Genomic DNA, 22038 nt, shown 5'->3' with positions numbered 1-22038 from the left:
TGCAGAGTACCCGTACTCTCCGCACTACATCCCGGGCGCCCAGAGCAGGTGCTCAGAACGTCTGCCAGAGGAAGGACTGATGGTTCAGCTTTCATTAGAGTCTTACACAGGAGACAGACCGTGACGTGATTCCACAGAGGAGATCGAGGCCCAGACAGCCGCCATAGCTTACCTAGTCAGCCGGCTGGCAAGCAGCAGGGCCAGGATCCAAACCTGGGGCAGCCTGGCTTCAGGCTGACGCAACCGACCCCAGCCCTAACCCATCACTTCGCTCAGGCTTCCTAAGTCAGCCCCCTCCTCAAAGCACCCCCTTCTGGTCCTTAGCTGGCCAGGGCACATGGAGACCTGCCTTGGCCCCTTTGACCGTTGTTTTCTTTTTTAAGATTTTATTTATTTGACAGAGAGAGTGAGAGAGCACACAAGCAGGGGGAACAGTGGAGTGAAAGAGGGAGAAGCAGATTTCCCACTGAGCAGGGATCCTGATGCAGGGCTTGATCCCAGGACCCTGGGACCGCAACTCGAGCCGAAGGCAGACGCCCAGCCATCTGAGCCACTCAGGCACCCCAACAGTTGTTTTCTGTTTGAAGACGATGTGTTTTTGGGAAGCCCAGTGGTTGAATAGGAATGTGCACACGTGTGTATGTACATGTGTGTACCTATGCACATATATGTGTGTGTGCATGAGTGAGTGTCTTCACGGGGAGCAGAAAGAAAATGAAAGATATTACCTTTATTGGTTACTTTCTCTTTCCTCTCTGTATTATCTCATTTAAATCTCAGCCTCCCCCCCGCCACCCCGCCACCCAGCTGAAGTCAGCACTGTTGTCCCTATTTAGTCCATAGGGAAACAGAGGCCCTGGTGGTACATGGCTTGCCCCAGGTCACACAGCTGAGAAGCAGGGGAGGCAGGCCTTAGACAGGTCCACCTGTCTGAGAATAGGGGACACCGTCCTGTCAGCTACCACCCCACCCCACCTGCCACACACACACACACACACACACGCACACACACACCCCTTGGGAGAGAACTGAGCATCTCTCCCTCCAGCCCCCAGCACATGGCCCCAGAGTAATGAGGGGTCGGGGGGCAGGGTGGGCAAGACAAGCTAGTGATGATGTTTCTTAGTCTCCTCTCTGGGGATTCTGGGGCAGCTGTGTGGCTGGCTTGGGTAGGGATAGCCTTAGTCACCAAACCCCGAAGGAGGCAGAGAAAGACACACCCCTGGAGCTCAAGGGAATTCAGTGCAAGACAAATTCTGGGTTAACCCTAACAATCCCCCAAGCCCGGCTTCCACCCCCGCAGTGCCCAAGGTGACCCCTGGCAGGGTCCTGGGGCTACACCTGCCCTTTCTGCCCTCCCGGGCTTTGCTATGTTGGAGCCAACCCCCCACCTCTGGAGGACCGACCCCCTGCTGGGCTGGGGATCAGCTGGTCTGGCTTCCACAGGTGCAGGAGGCCCTCTGAGCAGTGGGCACCTGTGCTCTGATTCCCTTGGGGTGTCCGTGATGGCGAAGCGGGGGCTAAGGCAGGCCCAGGCTGGCTGGGCAGGACTTTCAGAGGACTCAGCCATGTGACCCAGCAAATGCTTCTTTTCACAAATCTTAATTCTCACCCAACTGAAAGAGTGAACCCAAAGGCTCTCGAGGGGACCTCCATGAGGCCTATCTTTAGGGTCCTTGGTTGATGCATATTTCTGTTAGAAAGAGTCAAACCTGTAGGGAGAGGTCCAGCCTCATGAGGAAACCCCCCACCCCCAGCAAAGGTCTGTCACCTGCCTGTGCATCTCTCTGGCCTCCTGGGCCAGCAACCCTGCCCTTATTCTTAGTCTCCTGTCACCACAGTGCAGCCAGCTCCTGCCAGCCTCCAAACCCGTGCCCTGCTGTCCCCTCCACCTGAAGCAGTGTCCTGCCCCCCCGCCCCACCTGCCACAGGACTGAGTCCCACTTTCCAGAAAGCCCTGCCTGTAGGCCACCCCCCAGCTGCCACGGGAGCTGCACTGACTATATCACCTGGGTCTGTTCCTGGGTCTGTGCCACCACAGGAGCTCACGTTTCTTGGCCCGGCTCTTGTAAGTGTGGACAGAGCTACACCAAAGTTGAGGCCGTTTAACAAAATTGTCAGTAAAACTGTCCACAGTCATAGGAGCAAAGTGAAGAAATTCTTGATCCCTCTGGGGTCATTGGTCTGGGTTCCGGGCCAGCTCTGCCTCTTGCTTCTCTGTGCCTCAGTTTCCTTATCTGTAGAGTGGGAATTGCGATGGCGCCCGCGCCCAAGGGTCGTGAGGAGGTTGGCAGTCTGGCACACAGTGAGGTCAGCTGGGCTTGCATCCTCCTCCTCACTGGGGGAGGGAGGGCATGGCCGCGAGATGCTGTCCCTCACGGCCTCGGGGCTGCATTACATCTTTCTTGTGCCTCCCGACTATGGCTGACCCTCTGCTCGCCACCCAAGCCCACGGCAGGGTGAGCATACACACATTTGGACCTCCTGTCAAGGAGGGCAAAACAGAGGCCAGGCTGGACTGCTGGATTCTCTCTCATCACATGCTTTGCATCCCACGCGTCCGTCTGCTGGCAGCCTGCAGCCTGTGGCCAGCAGGGCTCACGCCTACACAACAGCACCGGGGGCATGTGGTGGGGCCGCGAGGCGGGCTGAGGGTCTCCTGCCCCCCGCCGCCCCCTCTCAGCTCTCGTCTCGGGCCTGTCTCCTCAGCCTATTTTTTCCCACGGAGCCTGGCAGGATCCTGGTCAAGGTCTTGAACTTGCATGGGAGGAGCAGAGCCTTGCTAAACAGGTTTCTGTCCAGCCCCAAGGCCACAGACCTATCCCCTGGCTCAGACTGGAACAATGGCCCAGTGTCTGGAGGGACCTGGGCTGCAAGGTTGTGGGCCCACGGCCAGATTGGGTCAGAACTGCCCTGGCCTCAGCCTGCCCAGAGCACCAGCTTCTGGCCTGGGAGTCCGCCCGAGGATCCCTGCCACCTGCCGTGGGGCGGTCAGGCAGACCCGTGCGAAAGGGAGGCTGTGCCACCAGCAGGCCTGCCCTGCGCAGAGTTCAGGGTTTGGGTCTGGAGTGTGGGCTGATGGAGAGAGCGCTGAGCAGGGGTTCCAAGAATGGAAGACAGGGCAAAGCAGAAGCAGGCAGAGGCTCGGGGCTGGGGTGGGCGTGAAGGCAGACCCAAGAAAAAGCCTCCTCTGGAGGGGCTCCTGGCCTCCCTTCCCAGTTATAATTTGGAAGGGATGGAGGCCATGCCTGCCCCCTCCCCCCAGGGAAAACGGAGGCCGGGAGGACAGAAGGGACTTTGCCAGCCCTGTCTCAGGGGCCCAGACAGGACGGCTCTGAGAATCTGGGAAGGCTTCTCCCAGGGGCACCTGTCCTTAGTCCCAGTTGAATTCCAGGTCAGGCCCGCCCAGGAGGTAGGCTGACTGCTTTGCTCAGTGTTGGACTCCTGAGTTAGAATCCAGACTCCGCTGCTGATGGCAGGTGACCTTGGGGAGGAGCCTGCTCTGTGAGTCACACCTGCCTTTCCTCCCAGGAGTGGAGGAAAATTAAGTGGGATGATGTGTGTGAAGCACACAGTAGCTGCTTCCCTTCTCTCCTCTTCCCTGGGAAGCAAAGGGAAGGTTGTGCCAAAAGCCCTGCAGAGAGGGTCTCTGCAGTGCTCCCCGCCTCAGCGCGTGTCCACTGAGCACCTAGTATGTGTCAGGACCTCATGGACTGATGGACTTAAGGCTCAAGACTGCCAGTAGGTCGAAATTTTTAACAGAGTGAAATTAACTCCAGAGAGGGACGCCTGGGTGGCTCAGTCGTCAGGTGTCTGCCTTCCGCTCAGGTCATGATCCCTGGGTCCTGGAATCAAGCCCTGCATTGGGCTCCCTGCTCAACAGGAAGCCTGCTCTTCCCTCTCCCACTCCCCCCGCTTGTGTTCCCTCTCTCACTGTGTCTCTGTCAAATAAATCAATAAAATCTTTAAAATAAAATAAACGAACTCCAGAGACAACAGTCAGAACACCCAGCTCTGCTTTGGCCTTGAATAAATCACTCCCCACCTCTCCAGATCTGTGAAATCCTCTGCATCTGTGAAAGTGGCCAACAATACCCATGTGGTGGGGGTAATGGAAAAGTTCAAGGGTGCTAATGCCTGTACGTGCCTCGAGAGTGCCTGACCCAGTGCAGCTCATTCCCAGGAACTTCTGTTCTCTTTCCCTTTCTTCCATGAGCCCAGGCCTGCATGCACAGGGCCACTCTGGGAAGGCTGGGGGAACGGAAGTGGTCAGCTCCGCAAGTACTTGCCAGGGTTGGTTACTGATTGGGGGGGTGGCTGCCCCCCTCTGCCCCCAGGCACCCCGCTGGCTATCGAGAACTCCTGGGCATCTAGCTTCTTGGCCTTCCCCGGGGAACTGATGCCCTGGGAACTGGACTGGAGAGTCCAGTCTCCCGCCCTGTGCTTTGCTGTGTCCCGATTAGACCCTTGCCTGCAGGCTCTGCCACCAGCCATCTGGCCAGGGATGTGGCCCGCACTGTCCCTCCAGCCTCTCTGCCATTGGCAGCTGCACGAATAGTCTCTTTATACTGACAGGTGAGAGAGCCAGCTGGATGGAGGGACCGTGGGTCCCCCGGGAGCTGTGCACTTGGGACAGCACAGAGTTTCATGCAAGCAGACCGTGCCCACCCCCTGCTCTGGCCCCCTTTAACCTGGGTGGGCAGGTGGGAGCCAGGTGCCCACAGGAAGCTGGTTCCAACCCACTTGAAAGGGGCATGGGCTCTGGGGAACAAGGGTTTCTGAGGCCCCGGCTGTCGTGCTGGGTGGGAAGTACAGGGAGGCCACCTAAGCAGCCCAGCTCAGGGCAAAGGCTGTGTGGGCTGTGGCTACAGAGAAAGATTTATTCCATTTCCAGGCCTGGCGCCGGGGTTCAGCTCTTGCCAGTGGGAGTGGGAAGGTTAAGGGATAAGGATAAGGAAGGGATAAGAAAGGTAGAGGGGTCCCAGTGTGTGTTTCCCTGAAACCTTAGCCCCAGGAGGATGGTTCTGGTACACAGGTGCCCAAGGTGCCCACGGGTCTCTTCCCTTGCTCCCAAGGCCACAGGATGAGTGCCAGCCCCCCGCCCCGAGCCCAGGAGGCCTGCTTTGTAGTTATGTCACATTCAAGGGTGTCTCAGCTCCCCTCCCTTGTAGTTATTACCCCTCCATTGTAACCAGTCCTCTGGTTAGCCACCCCACAGGGAGCCCATGGCAGAGCTAAGCCTCGAACCCAATTCTTCAGCCTCCTAAACTAAGCCTTTCTCTGTTGCCATCCAGGCAGGAGCCATTCGCTCATTCAAGCATGTTTGGTCATCGTCTTGGTGTGAGGCCCAGGACCGTGGAAGTGGACACAGCTCAGCCCTCCCCGTGGGGAAGCTTGTGGTCTGAGGGGAGAGACTGCACGGGCAGGGCCTGGCTTGCCTCTGTGGGAGGCAGCAGAGCACGATAGGGCTCTGGCTAGCACCAGGGCTCCTTCCCCACCTACTCTGTGGCCTAGGAATTATTTAAATGCCAAGACCTCAGTTTTTTCACCTGTAATATGGGCCTTATAATAATAGCTGCCAATTCAGTGGAAATAGGAGAAGTCAAACAAGTGATGATACAAGCGATGGGCTGTCCAGAGCAGGGGGCAAGCCTGGTGAGGTGGTCAGGGAAGCCTCCCTTGAGAGGTGGTATTCAAGCTGGGAGCGAGGTCAGAACCACCCACTGAAGGGGAGTGGGAGACCAGGACAGTCAGGTCAGAAAGAGCCCTTGAGCCTGGGGCAGTTTCAAAGAATTGGAAGAAATTGTGTCTTCCTGGAGACTGAATGTGTTGGCTAGGGCTGGGCCTGAGGCCTCCAGTGTCCAGTGGGTGACCTTGCACAGTCATTAAACCTTTGTATAGTTCAGCATCAGGTGAAGGAGCAAAATCTGGGGTTCTCTAGGGTCCCTCGTGTCTCTGACGTTCTGTGATCTTATCAGCACCCTCTGGCTACTGATATGGTCCAAGCACATAGCAACCGGAATCTGCAGTGGTAGCTGAGGGCTGTGAGGAGGAGACATTCATAGACATGGTTAGATGTGGAATAGACAAGCGTTCTGCAGGTCATATGATCTTCCCTTTCACAAGGCCTGTACATTGGAATTTAGGCACGGCTTAACTGTGTGTATCTGGCTCCACCTTGTGGAAACCTTGGATATTACAGTTGCCTGTGTTGGGACAAATGCCCATTGGCAGATACTGTCAAATACTGTATTGGGTCCTTGAGCATGATCTTGTTTAACCATCAGTATAATCCTGTGAGATTTATGCCTCCTTTTTGTAGATGAGGAAGCTTAGGCTTATGTTGGTTAAGTTACTTCTCAGCTAGTAAGTGTCAGAGGCTGGATTCAAGCTCTTCCAACTTCAGATATGTGCCCCGCTGACCACGCAGGGGTGTGTGATGGAGAGAAGCACGGGGGCCATGACTAGGGTGTCCAGCTCCAAATTGCCAGATGGGGCCCTTTATCTGACTGTAGGGCAGGATAGTTGAGTCAGGACCCCATGGTTGCTGCGGTCACAGAGGGGGTAGTTGAAAGTACACCTGAGGGCACTTTCCAGATGGGGGGACTCTTAAAGGAAAACCCAGACTTCTTGTCAGCCGACATCCATGAGAAGATACAAGGCTCGGGAGCCCCGGGGCCAGTTCAGGGCGCCCTCCCTGAGACTCCCACTCCTACCCCCAGCCTCCAGAGCTCCCAAGAGGGCTTTCCTGCTGTGGCTCAGACTTCTGACATGCTTCCAGAACCGGGCTCATTCTCTCTTCCTGAAAAGGAAGCCAGGTGGGGCCCAGACTGATACCTGATTTTGGCCTTCCTCGGGCCCCGCTGTGACCCCAGCATCAAACCAAGCCCTTGAGCCCCTCTCACCCCTTCTCTCTCATGTGGCCCACTTCTCATTGAAGGACCCGGAATGAATGGGAATCCCCTTCCCTTTGCCCCACTCCGGGACACATAGCCCAAGGCTCTTGCTACCTGCGGCTAGGCAGGAGATTTTATTTTCAGACAGCCTTATTGAGATAAAATTGACAAACAAAAATCACTTGTTTGAAGTGTACAATTAATCTGCTGATGCTTAGTAAATTTCTAGAGTTGTGTAACCATCACCACAATCCAGTTCTAGAACTCTTCTTTTTAAAAGATTTTATGTATTTATTTGACAGAGTACGAGAGAGTACAAGTAGGATGGAGCAGCAGAGGGAGAGGGAGGAGCAGACTCCCGGCTGAGCAAGGAGGGGATATGGGGTTCCATCCCAGGACCCTGGGATCACGACCTGAGCCAAAGGCAGATGCTTAACCAACTGCGCCACTCAGGCGCCTAAGTTTTAGAACTTCTACATAACCCTAAAAAGATCCCAGAGGGAGGTTTTTAATTCTTCCTAAAAAGGAGCCCCTATTATCATCCCTTCCCTCTGCTCCTGGCTGGGAAGAAGCGATGTATGTTCCTGGAGACTGGGTTCTTCCCTCCACCATGTGCTGCTCTGATTTTTAGACCTTCTGGTAGTTCCAGCTGCTTTGGTCCTTGCACAAATTGTTCAGTAGCCCACCAGCAAGTGGGGGCTTCGGGTGGAGGGCCTCGGGTGCCCACCTAGCACTTCATCCCCATCCCCAGGAAGTTCACACACAGTTGGGCCCCACAGGGCATGGCGGGGAGCAGTGGGCACAGGCAGTGGACCAGGGGCTAAGCCATAAGGTGCACAACTCTCTACTCAGGCAACCTGCAGGCAGCCCAGGTGTCTGGCAGAAAGCAGTGTGCATGGTTTAGCTCATTTAATTTTTGCATCTATCCATGAGGTGGGCACCGTTATTTCCCCCGATTTCCAGATAAACCCATGAAGGCAAAGGGAGGTCATGTGCCTTGCAAAGCTGATGCATGGCAGAGATGGCGAGAATCCAGCAGTCTGCTGGGAGAGCCTGGCTCGCCCCCTCAGTAAAGTTCTCCACGTGTCTAACACGCTGCCCGGCACGTGCTCATAATCCATGGGTCCTTATTATTATTACCGTTGCCGTTGTTGAGAGGCTGCTTGGTGCTGAGGGAGGAACCAGAGGCCTGGTTAGCCAGTGCCGCCCATCGCTCACTGCTCGGCATGCAGCCGCATAGTTGGCAGTTTCTGGAGCCATCAAAGCAGCCTCTGCCATTGGGATGCATCTCACTGAGAGGTAGAAGGGGTGGGTTGCTCCCAGCTCCAGCCTTCAGACATCCTCCAGCCCTGCCCAAGGTCAAATCATCAGAGAAACTGGACTAGCACCACGTTGTCTGACTCAGAGTCCAGCGCTCCTTCTGGCCCTCCGAAACTTTCCCAGCTGATTTCCAGAGCATTCCGCATGCTGGTGCACAGAAGGGCACCTGGAGGCCGGACGGAGCTGAACCCTCAGGGACACTTGAATCAAAGCCTACCTAATATGCTGGGAGGAGGAGTCAGCAGCTCTGATGGCCGGGGAAGTGGTTGCTGAGCTGTGGTCAGGTCTGATCTAATTACGCAGAAGCCAGCTCCTGATTAGAGAAGGCTATGCTTGCCAAGTCAGAGAATTTAAGGTTAATGGCAGGGCATGTTCTGGTCTCCATTCTGTGCAAGAGAGAGCACCCGTGAGGCTGTCTTACTGGTCAGAGCCTCTGGGAGACCCATGATGCTGCCAGCAGCCACCTTGAGAGCCAGAGGACAGAGGATGTGGGTTACCCCCATGTTGGCATGTCTGGAGAAAGCCCCCGCTATAAGTTGGCCATGTGCTAGGTCAGGCAGGCTATGAGGATCTTGGTGGGCAAGTTGGGGGGGTGGGATACTTCATGCCAGAGGCAAGGATAGACAGGTGTCTTGGTTTAGAATACCGCAGAAGCGGGTCTGGGGAGGATTAGAATCCAGACAGTTTATTTGGGAGGCGATACCGGGAGATCAGTGGGGTGGGGGCGAGGGGGGTAGTTAGGCAGGGGAGGGAAGGCAGCCAAAAGTAGTGCATGACCAACCAGATGTCCTGCGGGGCTCTGGGCCTCATCCCATAGGGGACTCTGGGGGCTGGCCTGGAGGCCAGCTCAGGATCCTGCCACTGATCTGGCCAGCCGCCCCCCCCCCCCGCCCCGAAACCCCCTGCAGTCCTGAGCCAGGCTGCCTATAGTCAGGACATCGGTGCCTTCATTCAGCAGACTGTGCCTCCCCCTGGGTGAGGCCTGGGGAGACTGGGCCTGCTTCCTGGGGCCTGCTGTGGAGGGGAGGAGATAGCAAAGATATCGTAGTAACGTCTGAGCTACAAAGGAGAAGAGGGGGCCCGGCCAGGCCAGGTTCTGGGGGTGTCAGAAGTGGCATTAGGAGGTGAGGACGGGAAGGAGAGAAAGTCAGAGGGAGGCAGAGCCTGGGACAGCCTAAAGCCATCGTCACTGTTTCCAGAATTCATGGCAACTCTGCTGAGAAAAACAGGCCCTCTGGAGACTGTCAGTCCTGCCCTTGAATGAGGTCGGGCTCTCCTCCAGCTACAGACCCCGCTATGCGCCTGCTGGTGGCTCCGTTCCGCAGCATGACCTCCAAGGAGCCGCCCAGGGAGACTCGTCAGCCAGGGCGCTCTGAGCAGGTGGTCAGGGACCCTGCACCACATGTCACAGCCAGGGTCTCCTTTCTCACACGAGAGCTGAAGTTGTAGCCTCCCCAAGAAAGTGTCTACAACTTGGTGGTGTTTCGGTATTTCCGACTGCAAGTCTTTGCCTCCATCTTACCTTTTCCCCACCTACTCCTAATTTAGCTTCTCTGGATTTTACAGGTGTAAAACCAGCCACAAGGTGGTAAAAGATTGGAGTACTAGACATAGCTTGAGCTCCCTAGCTCTGTTACTTTGGGGAAGTTACTTGCCCTCTCTGATCCTCCATTTCTCTTCTATCATGGAGGAGATAAGAGAATCTACAAAGGACTGTGGTGAGGATGAAATGAGCTCAAGGGCTTAGTTTGGTAACTGGTCTAATGTAAATGCTCGAAGAAGTGCTATTCTTGTCAATTACAGTATGACAATAATAATAATAACGGCAATAATAGCAGTGTATCCCCCCACCACATCTTTGGGAAAGAAGGGCTCAGTCAGTGTGGGGGGGCTATTCAGTGGTGACGCCCACTGAGGACTGACCCACCCCATGCTCTCGGTTTCAAGGACCCAGGCCGCCTCCAGGGCCACAGAGGACTTCTTGGCAGCAGAAGCTAAGGGGTCATTACACAGCAGAGGACAACGGTGGTGGCCCGGGGCTGGCCCACTGGGATCTATAATTTGTGACCTGGAGAGCAGTGAATTCACAGGTTGGAGCCCAGCCCACGCAGAGGAGGGGGAGAGCACGTGCAGGGCTGGTGGGAGGGCTGGAGCAGGAAGCTGGTACCCAAGGCTCCGGGCTTGCCCCTCCCACGGCGTGTGGCCTGCAGGCCTGTCTGGGGCCGGGAGCTGGAGGCCTCCCTGCAGAAGTTAAGAGGGGCCCAGTCTTTGATCTTTTCAGTCAGGGAAACCAAGGCACAGAGAAAGTGCCATCCCCCTGGTCTTGCTCTGGTTCAGAGACAGTTGAACCTGTAACCCAGGTTGTGGGACCATGCCGCCACCCCCCAACTCCAGGGGTGGCTGGTTTGGTAACTTTCGAGACTCCTGGGTCAGCCCCCTCTCTCACATGCCACTCAGGGAGGTAGTAGTCGAGGAAGTGCCCTTGGGAAGCCCTCAGGTGGCCATGTGCCCAGGTTGGCCCCGAGTGTCCCATGTTCCCTGAGCCCAGAGCCCTTTGTCCTGAATTCCCAGCGCCTGCTGCCCGGAGTGTAGTTGCCGCCTGCCCCTTCGTGGAGAAGCATCACTTGTCCAGCTGTGGGGGACACACGCTTGGCTGTCACCCCTGCCACCTCTAGTCCGTGAGGGCCCAGGCCCCAGGATGCCTGGTAGAAGCTGGCCTTGGCAAAGTGGCTTTACTCTCTCCTCTGAAGCCTGGATCTCTTCATCTGTAAACAGGCACCCTGAGCCTTGTGGCCCACCCACCTACGGCCAGCCAGGCCCATCTCCCCACATCCTTCCCAAGCTGCTGCTCCCCCACCGCGAGCCACTGGGCCTGCGAGGGGCTCTGTGACAGGGGCATGGGGCCAGCAGGCGGTGGGGGGCAGGGTGTGTCTCAGACATTCTGGTCTTTATCCAGCCTGCTGTGCACCAAGTACTCCACCGCCGTCGACTTGTCTTGACCTCCAGCTGTCCAGTTGGGTGGGTGCTCTGGGGCTCTTCCCTGTGCAGAGCAGACACGAAGACAGAGAGCCTCCCAGTCACCCGGCAGTGCTGGGATGTGAAGCCAGGCAGCTGCACGCAGCGCGTCTCCCCCGCGAGCCGCCTTCCGCGCAGTGGTCGAGTCCGCACTATCCGGCGTGCTGGGCAGCGCACTGTGGCTACTTCAGTTAAATTTGTATTAAGTCAGTTCTTGCATTGCGTGAGCCGCATCTCCAGCACTCGACAGAGTGGTGGTGACCGCCTTGCGGGCCAGTGCAGCAGGAGGCCACTTCTGTTGGGGGTCGCCATTCTACGGCGCAGCATGAGGTGGGGCACCTCTAGGTGCTGGCGACAGAAATGGGACAAGCAGTGCCACCGGGGGTCAGCTGAGCGGGAATGTGAAACACTGGAGAGGGGACGACGGCGTGTGAGGAGGCCACAAGCCCAAACAGCTCACTATGTGGCTCCAGGTAGGCACGTTTCTTGACCTGTCAGTGCCTCCGCAGTAAAGCAGGTTAGAAGCACCTGCCTCGGAGAGGGAGACGAGGTCAGGGAGGTGTTCAGGGGCGGGGCCCGCCTGCGGCTCGGCGCCTGCGCATGTGTGATGTGAAGTTTGAGGAAGTCTGGGAGAGCAGGGTTCTCTCGTAAGGGGCCACCATGTGAGCCCCCCGAGGCGAGGCCCTCCTGGCTGGTGCTGGGAGAAGCCTGGGGCCCCGCTTCAAGCCTTCTTTCCCACGGACGCTGAGGCAGGGATCAGCACAGCTGGGCCTTGGACAGGCTCCTGGGCGTCCGTGGGAAGCAGAGAGCTCTTGGCCCAGCTCAAAGTTAGGCCGGGGCTGGGGAGCAAGCGGTCTTATAGCCAGGGGGTGACCCGGAGGACTGCTCAGCAGGGCGGCCCCGGCGTGTGTCACAAACCCACACCCACATCAGAAACACTTCTGCAGAAGGGGCCTCTGGAGTGTGGAGAGCAAAGCCGTCTTCTGTTTCCCCCGAAAAATGCCCATACCGCGGGCTACTCGGGGAAAAGCAGAACCAGATGGAAACCGGCCTCTCCATTGCGGAGCTGATGCTTCCACCTTCTAGGGGAAACCCTTTTGTTACACGCATCCCTGCTGGGTTTCTGCCACCGAGTTTCTTCTAAAATTTAAGCTGTGTGCCTTCCCTTGAGCCCACCCCTGGCCACAGGTCCTGCCCCCCACCCCCGCCCCAGGCAAACAGCATCCACGAGCTCCCCTCACCCTCTGCTCCTAGCACACACACAAGCACTCGCCAGTGTGCACATATACACACACGCGCGCACACACACGTATGCTCCCCTATCTGTTCCTGCCCTGTACCTTTGCTCCACCTCACTCCTAGCGTCCAAACCTCCTTCCTGCCTCTGCTCTTTCTCTGTTCATCTTTCAAGGGTGGCTCTAGAGCGCCCTCTTCTGGACATCCCTTCCCAATTGCCGGGGACCACTCTGACCTCCTGTTCCCAGGAAATTCCTACACAACAAATCCTTTTGACCCGGATGGCAGATCACAAAGTGACTGTATGTTGTCCTCCCCTGCGTGTTTGTCTTGTCGCTGCCAACTAGACGGTGTGCTCTGTGAGGCCCAAACGGGTCTTCCTCGCCACCCTTCTGCTCAGACACAAGATCGGGTTGGGCCTCCGCCACCCCTCAGTTAAGACATGGGGGGGGGGGGGGTAGACAGACAGACAGATGTGCTTGAAGAGAGACCGGGAAGGCCTGCAAACATGGAAGACCCCGTCTGCCCTTCTGCCCAGGAACTTTGCAATTGAACCCCAGCACAGCGCTTGTCACTGCCCCTTCCATGGCTTCCCAGGTCTGGCCTGCTGTCCCCAGAAGTCCGGGGTTACCCATGGCCAGGCAGCCTGTGGGAGGCTCAGATTCTGTGGCCAGTGGGCTCAGTGGCCTCATGTCCCCTCCAGGAAGGCAGCTCTGTGCCTGCGCCGCAGCCTCCCCGTCCTTCACAGGCTGCTTGTCAGTCACCATCGAGATGGGACTTCTTGGCACACACACAAGTGGAGACCCACTGGCCCGTTGTTTTCAGGGCCCTGAGCTGGCCCCCTGGGCCATAAGTCCATAGGGCCAGATTCTTATGAAGTCCATACCCACGAGGACAGGCCAGCCAGGCACCCCAATATCCTGGCCGCCATCCACACTCAGTCGAGCCCCTGCTGTGAAGACAGACTCTGCCAGCCTTCTCACCACATGCCAGTTCTAAGAGCTTTGCACATGACCTCAGGTCATCCCCCCACAAAGGTAGGATATTTGTGTCTCCCCTGGACCACTGAAGGTACAGAGAGGTTAAGTGACTTGCCTGTGGCACAAAGTGGCAAGTGGCTGAACCACACTCCATCCCACCCACTCTCTGAACCCTCTGCTCTGAGGCCTGGATGCAGTGGAGCTGTCCCCGGGCTGGCAGCGCACTTGGGGCCTTTGCCCAGCATGGTTAGTCCAGTCAGAGAGGACAGACAGACAGCGCTTTGTCTTTCCGCTGTGGATTTGGCAGCTGCTGAGATGCTCTGAGATGTTGGGCAGATAAGCACAAGGCCTGGGAGGTTTCTGGGGTGTGCCACAGCCCTGGCCTGGGCCTCCCTGGGACTCAGCTGGGGGGGGGGGGGGTAGTGCGGCGTGCGAGACCCTTTCCCTCCCGAGGAATTCAGCTTTTTTGCCCAGGGCAGGAATTCCGGCCTCTCTGGACTGTCCACATGGCCACAATGGGGCCCATTCTCAGGACCCTGGAAAACACATCCTGTGGAGAAAGGACGGATTCTTGTTGGACACAAGGGCCCTCAGTACCACAGTTTACATCAGGGCACAAATGGGGGCAAAGAACAGCATTCATGCCCCCTCTGTCTGTCTTCCCTGGAGGTCGCTGCCCTGCAGGACCGTTCCTTGCAAAGGCTCTGAAAAGGCTGAGCAGAGACCCAGCTAGGGGCTGAGTGGGGCTGGAAAATCCCCCAGCCTGCCTCCGACCTCAGCTGACCTGAAGCCCCTTTGCCCAGACCCTCCTCTCTCAGCGTCTGGTCCAACTGGGTCGGCTTCACAGAGAATCAGTAGGTTGCGAGGGCCCCGGGGAGAACCCTCACGCGAGGGCTGGGGAGACAAGCCACAAGTGTTCATTTGCCAGTGTTTTTAAAGACTTTTTCTGCCGGAGTAACAAATTTCCCATCATAACCCAACACAGACAAGTTAACAGGTGGACACCTAAAACAGGTTTCACAAGACAATACTGATCTTTCCATGACTGACACCATCGTTTTGTCTATCTTTTTAAAAGATCTTATTTATTTGACACAGAGAGAGAGATCACAAGTAGGCAGAGAGGCAGACGGGTGGGGGGGTAGGGAAACAGGTTCCCCACTGAGCAGAGAGACTGATGCGGGGCTCGATCCCAAGACCCTGGGAATCATGACCTGAGCCGAAGACAGAGGCTTTAACCCACTGAGCCACCCAGGCGCCCCTTGTCTATCTCTTTAAAATACTTATTGGGACATACTAAGATGGTTTCAGAACTCACTAAGGGGTCAGAGCCTGTCATTTGAAAGGCATTAGTTTGCTATTGTTATTTCTTTTTTTTAAATTTACATATAATGTATTATTTGTTTCAGGGGTACAGATCTGTGATTCATCAGTCTTATACAACATGCAGCCCTCACCACAACACATACCCTCCCCAGTGTCCATCACTCAAGTACCCCATCCCCGCAAAACCCTCTTCCCTCCAGCAACCCTCAGTTTGTTTTTTTCCTGAGAATAAGAGTCTCTCATGGTTTGTCTCCCTCTCTGATTTTGTCTTGTTTCATTTTTTCCTCTTTCCCTATGATCCTCTGCCTTGTTTCCCAAATTCCTCATATCAGGGAGATCATATAATTGTCTTTCTCTGATTGACTTACTTCGCTTAGCATAATACCCTCTAGTTCCATCCACATCATTGCAAAGGCAAGATTTCTCTTTTTTGATGGCTGCATAATATTCCTGTGTGTGTGTGTGTACACACCGTATCTTCTTTATCTATTCATCTGTTGATGGACATCTAGGTTCTTTCAATAGTTTGGCTATCGCGGACATTGCTGCTGTAAACATTGGGGTGCACATGCCCCTTTGGATCACTACATTTGTATCTGCTGGGTCATAGGGTAGCTCTATTTTCAACTTTTTGAGGAACCTCCATGATGTTTTCCAGAGTGGCTGCAGGAGCTTGCGTTCCCCTCGACAGTACAGGAGGGCTCCCTAAAAAGGGTTAGTTTAAAGCAGCTTGCCCTGCTGCACCAGCCGCTGGGGCAGAGCTGGGCCCAGAACTGGGGTCTGTTGATGTCAGGGCCAGACTTGGCACCAGCGCTCTCCCATCCTGCTCCCTCACCACCTGCCTCGCTTCTTAACAAAAATCTTCCTCCAGTGACACTCTGACCACATCCTCCCTGACTCTGAAATCTTCTGGATTTCACGGAGGGACATTGACACCCCCCTCCGCCCCTTCCCCCACCCCCACCAGCCTGGCCTTTCCCTGCCTGTCCATCTGCTTACCTACCCTCCCCGGTTTGACTCCCATTTGGAGCTGCTTATTCCCGATTCTAGAACTTTCCACCCTCTACTCTCTGCATGGATCCAAATACCCCTGATCCTTCAAGTCTCAGCTCAAAGCCCACTGCTCCTGGAAGCCTGTCTTAGATGTTCTGCAGCCCCAGATCTTTTTTTCTGCACTTGGAATGTAACCACTCCTATGCTTCTTGGAATGTCTCAGAATGTTAGGTTTCTCATTGTGCTGGTTAGTTGTGTTCCCCCAACTTCGCCCTAAACACACAGGCCGGAGCAGGTCCTATTTCTCCTGTACCTGCCCAGGCCTTCACAAGCAGCCTACGGCAGGAGCTGGAAACAGGCTTAGTGGTGGATAAGGGCAGTCAAGGTCATCGTAACACATCTCAAGGGTTCTGTGTCATTGTCCTGGCCACGGCTGCGTACCCTCACTCCAGACCCCGTAGTCCAGGCCCCACCCAGGTCCCCTGAGACCCCTGGGCTCTCAAGGTCACCCAGAGCCAGCCATCTGGCTAGCCAGCAGGCCTCTCAAGCAGTTCCAAGCGGCAGCAGGCCCTGCAGACAGGCGTCCTGGGCTGAGCGGCCAATGTCAGCCAGCAGACAGGAGGGTGAGAACATCAGGCTTGAAGTTCCTGCGTGCACATCCTCCTTGCCAGGGCACTCTCTAATGGGAGCAAGAATGGGAGGGAGAGGTGGTGGCAGGCAGCAGAGGACTCAGTTCCACCTGGCAGGGACTCGGCGTCCTTCCGCAGAGCTGGCCTGGCCAGACCCTCAGCGGCTCTCCCAGGCTTTACCTCCCATCCCAGGACCCTGACGGGCGGGGAGGCTGCCTCCTTTCCCCCAGCAAGAGCCTCCCCCTGCTGCTCAAGCATCCCCTTCTTTTCGCCCGCTCCCCAGTGGCCTCAGCGTGGGGAGTATCCCACCGAAGAATGTCACTGCAGCTTGGGGAGGCTGGGCAAACTTCAGAAGGCCTCAGGAGCTCAGTCTTCCTATTCATAAAATGGGTTCCCACCACCCCTGCCTATTTCAGGGCACTGGTGGTCCCTTGCATGCTGGGAACTCTCAGGGGAGGGCAGGAGTGGAAGGCTTGTGCAAAGACAGGTGACCAGCAGGTAGGAATTGTTAAATGCCTCCCCTGCTCCCTGCTTCGGCCTCATGCCCTTTGCTGTCTCCAGCCCAGCCTGTTCACTAGAAGGTTGTCGGAGGAAGCAGCAGACCTTACCAAGAGAAATTAAAGTCAGGGAAAAGGGGGGAAAATGAAGCTTGACTGCCCCCCTTCAGCCATAGCATGAAAATGCAGGACCTTTATGCCTTGTGGCTTGGGGCTCAGGGAGTAGGCCACCCTGGAAGGTTAAAGTCACCTGATAAGTGAGCCCAGGCATGCCGATTCCTAGGGGTCAGTGTCTCCCTGAAGATACGACTGTGGCCAGATGGGCCCTGTTCAGATGTTCAGTGCATGGGGAACGGGGTCTCTCTGGGGGTGGAGGGGCATGCTCGGCAGAGAGTAGTGCTTGTTTTGTGTCCGTGAAAGCCCAAAACTCTGCAAACGGGGTTGGAGTAGCCCCTGCTGGGTACTATGCTGCCAGCATCAAGGTGAGGTCCAAGTTCAAACAAGCCTTAGTCAATTGGGTAGCAACTGAGGTGGGGTCAGTTCCAGATATGAAAGACAGATAACGAAGACAATTTATATGGCATTTTCTGGGCCGGGGCACTATGCTAAGCCCTTTTATGCACACTGTACGTTTCATCTTCCCTGAATCTTAAGGTACTGTTATTATCCCCATTCTACAGATAGAGAAACAGAGGCTCAAGATGGCCAACCAGTTAGCACGTAGCAGAGGGTTGAACTGGGCTCTCTCTGCTTCTGGAACCTGTCCCTGCTCCTAGAAGCAGGGCCAGGAGATGAACTGTTTATATCCTGAGATTGTGGGGGAGGGGGCAGGAGAGGCTTCCGGAGGCCCTGTTGAGATGAGGGAGGGGTATGGTGCTGTGCTGGAGGAACTCCGCACCTCTCTCCCCAACCAGGCCAGACCCATGGATCAGTCTGCTAGAATGGCCTGGTCACTGTACCTGGGGTCTTAGTCATCCTCAGTACCAGCTGAGGAGAAGGCTGATGGAACCGAGTCAGGATACAGCCTGGAAGCCTTTGCAATGACATTAGCTTCTGGCGGCCCTGGAGGGAGACGGGCCTTCCCCTCCCCTTCTGCTTCCTGTGGCTCCCTGGCATAGAGTGATTCAGCAGCAAGTTGGGAGGGAGCTAGACTGGGACGTGCCTGGGTAGAATCTCGGGCAGGGTGGGGGCAGTCAGCACCAGCTGGGGGCAAGAATGGGAGCCTGGGGTAGGGGGCGTGCCAGGGGCAGGTGGCGTGTGGGAAGAGATCTTGAATTGCTAGGGTGCTGAACCCCAGTAGAGGGGCCTGCAGTCCCGCCCAGGGCAGCTGGAGGTGGGCACCCCTGCCTTCCCTCACCATGCCTGATATGTGAGGGATCAGGGAGTGCCTAGCATACTCAGTGGCTGAAAACACAAAATGCCTTTGCTCAAAAGTGCCCAACCAGAAACCTGCAAGAGGTTTCCTATGAGGGCCATGCCTGCTTGGGCTGGAGGCCAGGTGCCCTGTGACGGATTCCTGTACCGGCCTCTCCCACCAGTCAGTCACAGCCCGGCCACCCCCACTGCCAGGGAGCCTCCCCTCCATTGACCCAGGTGCTTCTCAGACCCCCACAGACCTGCCGTTCCCCTCTCTTCCTTGCACCCATAGCTCCAGGGTGGCCGTGTTGGAGGATCTGAGCACCGGAGGAAGGCCTGGGTTCTCGGTGCCCAATCCCAGCCTCACCCCCTGCTCATCGTATGACCTTGAACAAGTTGTCAGCTTCTCTAAGCTTTGCCCACCTCACCTCCTAACGTGGGGTCCAGGTGGGAGGGGCTTATACTTGGGTTAAAGGAAGGGCTGGCCAGGGGATCTGTCTGGAAGATTCTCTGGCACTGCAAGCACATCATTCTTACTAAGCAGAAAAGTTTCTTAGCGGTGGCTTGGGTCCTGATGGGGACAATGGTATAGTGCTGCCCGGTACCACTCCTGCCTGTAGTGAAGGGGAGTTCTCAGCTAACACTTGTCAGAGATGCAGACAGTGTGGTTGGGGGTGGGGGTGGGGCTAGAGGGTCTCCACATCTGAATTTGTAACCAGCTCCTCGGATGAGCATGTTAAATAACCGAGCTGACTATTGCTGACCTGGGCACAGCACAGAGGAATTATGTCCCTCTCCCCCTTCCAGTCCTCAGTGTGCCCCCCTGTCACCCGATAATGACCTGCCTGTCTCCCTTCTTGGTGCTGTTGACAAGCTGAAAGCAAATCCTGGGGAGCCCACAGCTGCACAAACGAGAGAGGAGGAAGGTGGCTATGGCACTGAGAGGAAGCCATCCCCGCCAGGACCATGGGCAGCCCGTGGATGGTCAGCGGGGCCCTTGTGGTCCCAGGCCCCTGAGGGCTTCTCCTGCAGGGACAGCAGGAACACAGCTCCTTTCCCAGGCCTCCCTCACTCTGCAAAAAAGCCTGAGAATCAATTCCTCCCCAGGAGTGGCAAGCTGGCTGGGCAGGACATAGCCACCACTTAACACTCTCCTCTCCACGGAGAATTCTCCCCACAGCTGAGCTCCAGGCACTCCTGGAAAGTCTGTCCTGCTCTTCCCTTCCGTCCTAGGGACACGAGCTTGCCTGCCCTGCCAGGTCAGGCTTGGGGGGCAGATGGGAACTCCCCACCTTCCTAACTCCCTCCGGAGGCAGCAGGTTTACCAGGTCTGCCTCCAGCCCATGGACCCTGCCTTTTCCGTTCTTGCAGGCAGGTGTATACTCCACTGCTCCTTCCCAAGCTGGATGGTCTTGGGCAGTGGCTCACCCTCTGTTTCTTCATCTGTAAAATGGGAGTGATAGGACCTTCCTCTTAGTGTGGATGTGAGGACTGAAAGGAGCATGGAGTACTAGGGAGTTCTCAAACTAAGATGGGCAGGTAGGGGGTAGGTATCAGAAATGCAGGTTCCTGGGCATCAGCCCGTTTCTGAATCACTGGGGGTCTGAGCCCAAACTTTAGAAAACTCAGGAGCCTAGGAGAGGCGGAACCCCTCACCCTGGGCTGTGCAAGCAAATCGCTTTGGTGCTTAACTCCCCAAAAGCTCAGGCTACTCCCCAGACCTCCAGAATCAGGGAGTCTGCACGAGTTTAACGGCCTTTCTTATGAACCTGCTGTTCCTTCTCCCACGAAATCACTTCTTTCCAGGTGGCAGACCTAGCTGGCCAGTTCGCTTACACCAAAGTCTGGCAATTGCCATTTTCTTTGATCGCCCCAGGGAAAATAAAGGCATTTCCTCTAGTCTCCAGATAGATCTCCAGCCAGCCTCTCCTGAGCACTCAAGGAACCTTAAGCATTTCAGACGCCTGTGACGTTCCCCGAAGGATTCGCGAATGGCAGCGGTGGTGGGAGGGGCCAAAGGCAGGAATAAGGGCGGGGTTTGGGAAGTAGCCTGATCCGGAGCCTGAGTTAATTCCTTGCTGGAGGGCCGCGCAAGCCGCAGCTGGTTTTAGTCCAGGGCAGCCTAAAGGAGGCTCGGAGGTGTTGAATTATTGCCATTGAAGAGATTTGAACCCAGTTCTCCCTCAAAAGCTCAAGCTCCATTCTTACTATTCCTAGCCTCACAGTTACCCTCGCATTGTGCCGTGCCCTCCCTCAGGGCTTGCTGAACCTCCAGTTTCCCAGCCCGAGCCTTTAAGGTGAAAGCCACATCTGTTCAGTATTCAGCCTGCAGTCTGTAAATCTCCACACCTACACCAGGCCCAGGGGAAGTAATAGGAGGAGTCAAGCCACAGTGTGACCTCAGAGAGCCTTGGGTCCAGGGCAGGGGCAGACTTTCATCAAAGGGTCACACAAATCTAATTATGCAGAGGAGAGGAGGAGATGGGGAGGATGTTGGGGAAGACACGCTGAGGAGGTGACACTTCAGTCGTGACTGGAAGTCTGAGTGGGCATGAGGAAGCGGTGCAAAGAATTGGGAGGGGAAGCGCTGCAGGGGAGGGACGCGGGCGCCCCGGGCCTCAGTTTCCCTGTTTACAAAGTGTGAGAACCTGCCCCGCGCTGCCCCACCCGCTGAGGACCGGGACGATGTGTCCCCCCACCCTAGATCCTCTCATCGGGCCGGCCGGGGGCGGGGCGGGGTCAGGGGTGCGGGCGGGCGGGGCGGGGCGGGGCCCGCGGCTCGCGCCCGGGGTTGGGCTGGCGGGGGGACCCGCGGGCAGGCGCGGCGCGCAGTGCGTGCGGCTGCGGAGCGCGCGGCTCGCGGGCCGACAGGGATCACATGAGCGGTGGTGCCGGGGACCGACCGCAGCCGGCCGGTGGGCTCCCCGCAGCCGCAGCCCCGCAGCCCCGCAGCCCCGCGCCCTACCCGGCCCTAACCATGTCTATCTGTTGTTGCTTCTTTTTCAGGGATTATGGCAGTTCCAAGAGAAAATCAGGTAAGGGAGCCTCCGGGCATTTTTCCTTCCAACCTCCCTTCCCGCTTGGCGCTCGCGCCTCTCGGATCCTGCAGGGGACTTAAGGGGGGCTTGTCCTTGCCGGCTGCCCGGTGTTCCCTTCAGGTGTCCCCCTCCCCAGCCCATGGCCCCTAAGCTCTCTGGTACTCGCACCTTCCCCTTCTCCTACGGAGCCCCTCAGGCTCTCCCCGTGGGAATGCGGATGGGTGCATGGGAGGATGTGGGGGTGTCTCATGAAGGGCCCCCCCGCAACCCTGGCAGCCGACTCCTGCCCCCGCCCCCCGCGGGCTGCTGTGCTTATTACTGGGCACTGCTGTGACTTCTTGGGTCCTTCCGGTGGTGCGGCGGTGATGAGGGGGTTAACAGAGACGCAGGGTTTTCCCCGTGCGAAGGTGAGATCCTGGATCCTACTTGAGTGGCTGTGAGTTTTTAACGCCTGCAACACAAACCTTCTCCTTTTCCCCCACCTCTAAGCGCTTTCTCATTGCTGCGGGGGTGGGGGCGGTACAGTAATCCCAGCAGAGGCCGGGATTGGGGGGGGGGGGGGTACCCGTCCTGGCATTGGCCTGACAGGTGCCCGGGTCCACTCGGAGTTTGCGAAGGAGATGCGGACAGAGAGAGAGGCGGGGCGAGTCCTCCGACGCTGTGTGCTGGGGTCAGAGAAGGATTCTCTCCGAGTGTGGGAGGCGGGGTTCTGCACATGCCTGGGTGTGGGTGACGCATAGGTCATTGGGGAA

At 56.8% G+C, this 22038-nt stretch overlaps 1 protein-coding gene across 1 annotated transcript in view; it reads left to right on the top strand.

The window, feature by feature from the left end:
- Positions 1-22038, top strand: part of SH3PXD2A (SH3 and PX domains 2A) — a 231666-nt gene that overhangs the window by 126883 nt on the left and 82745 nt on the right. Inside the window, 1 exon segment of the mRNA XM_059398493.1 lies at positions 21255-21283. Coding sequence (XP_059254476.1) covers positions 21255-21283 — 29 coding nt within the window.

Source organism: Mustela nigripes, chromosome 4 (assembly GCF_022355385.1).
Source record: "Mustela nigripes isolate SB6536 chromosome 4, MUSNIG.SB6536, whole genome shotgun sequence".
Taxonomy (NCBI): Eukaryota; Metazoa; Chordata; class Mammalia; order Carnivora; family Mustelidae; genus Mustela; species Mustela nigripes.
Note: the sequence above shows the minus strand (reverse complement) of the source record. Positions and strands in the feature narration are given on the sequence as shown.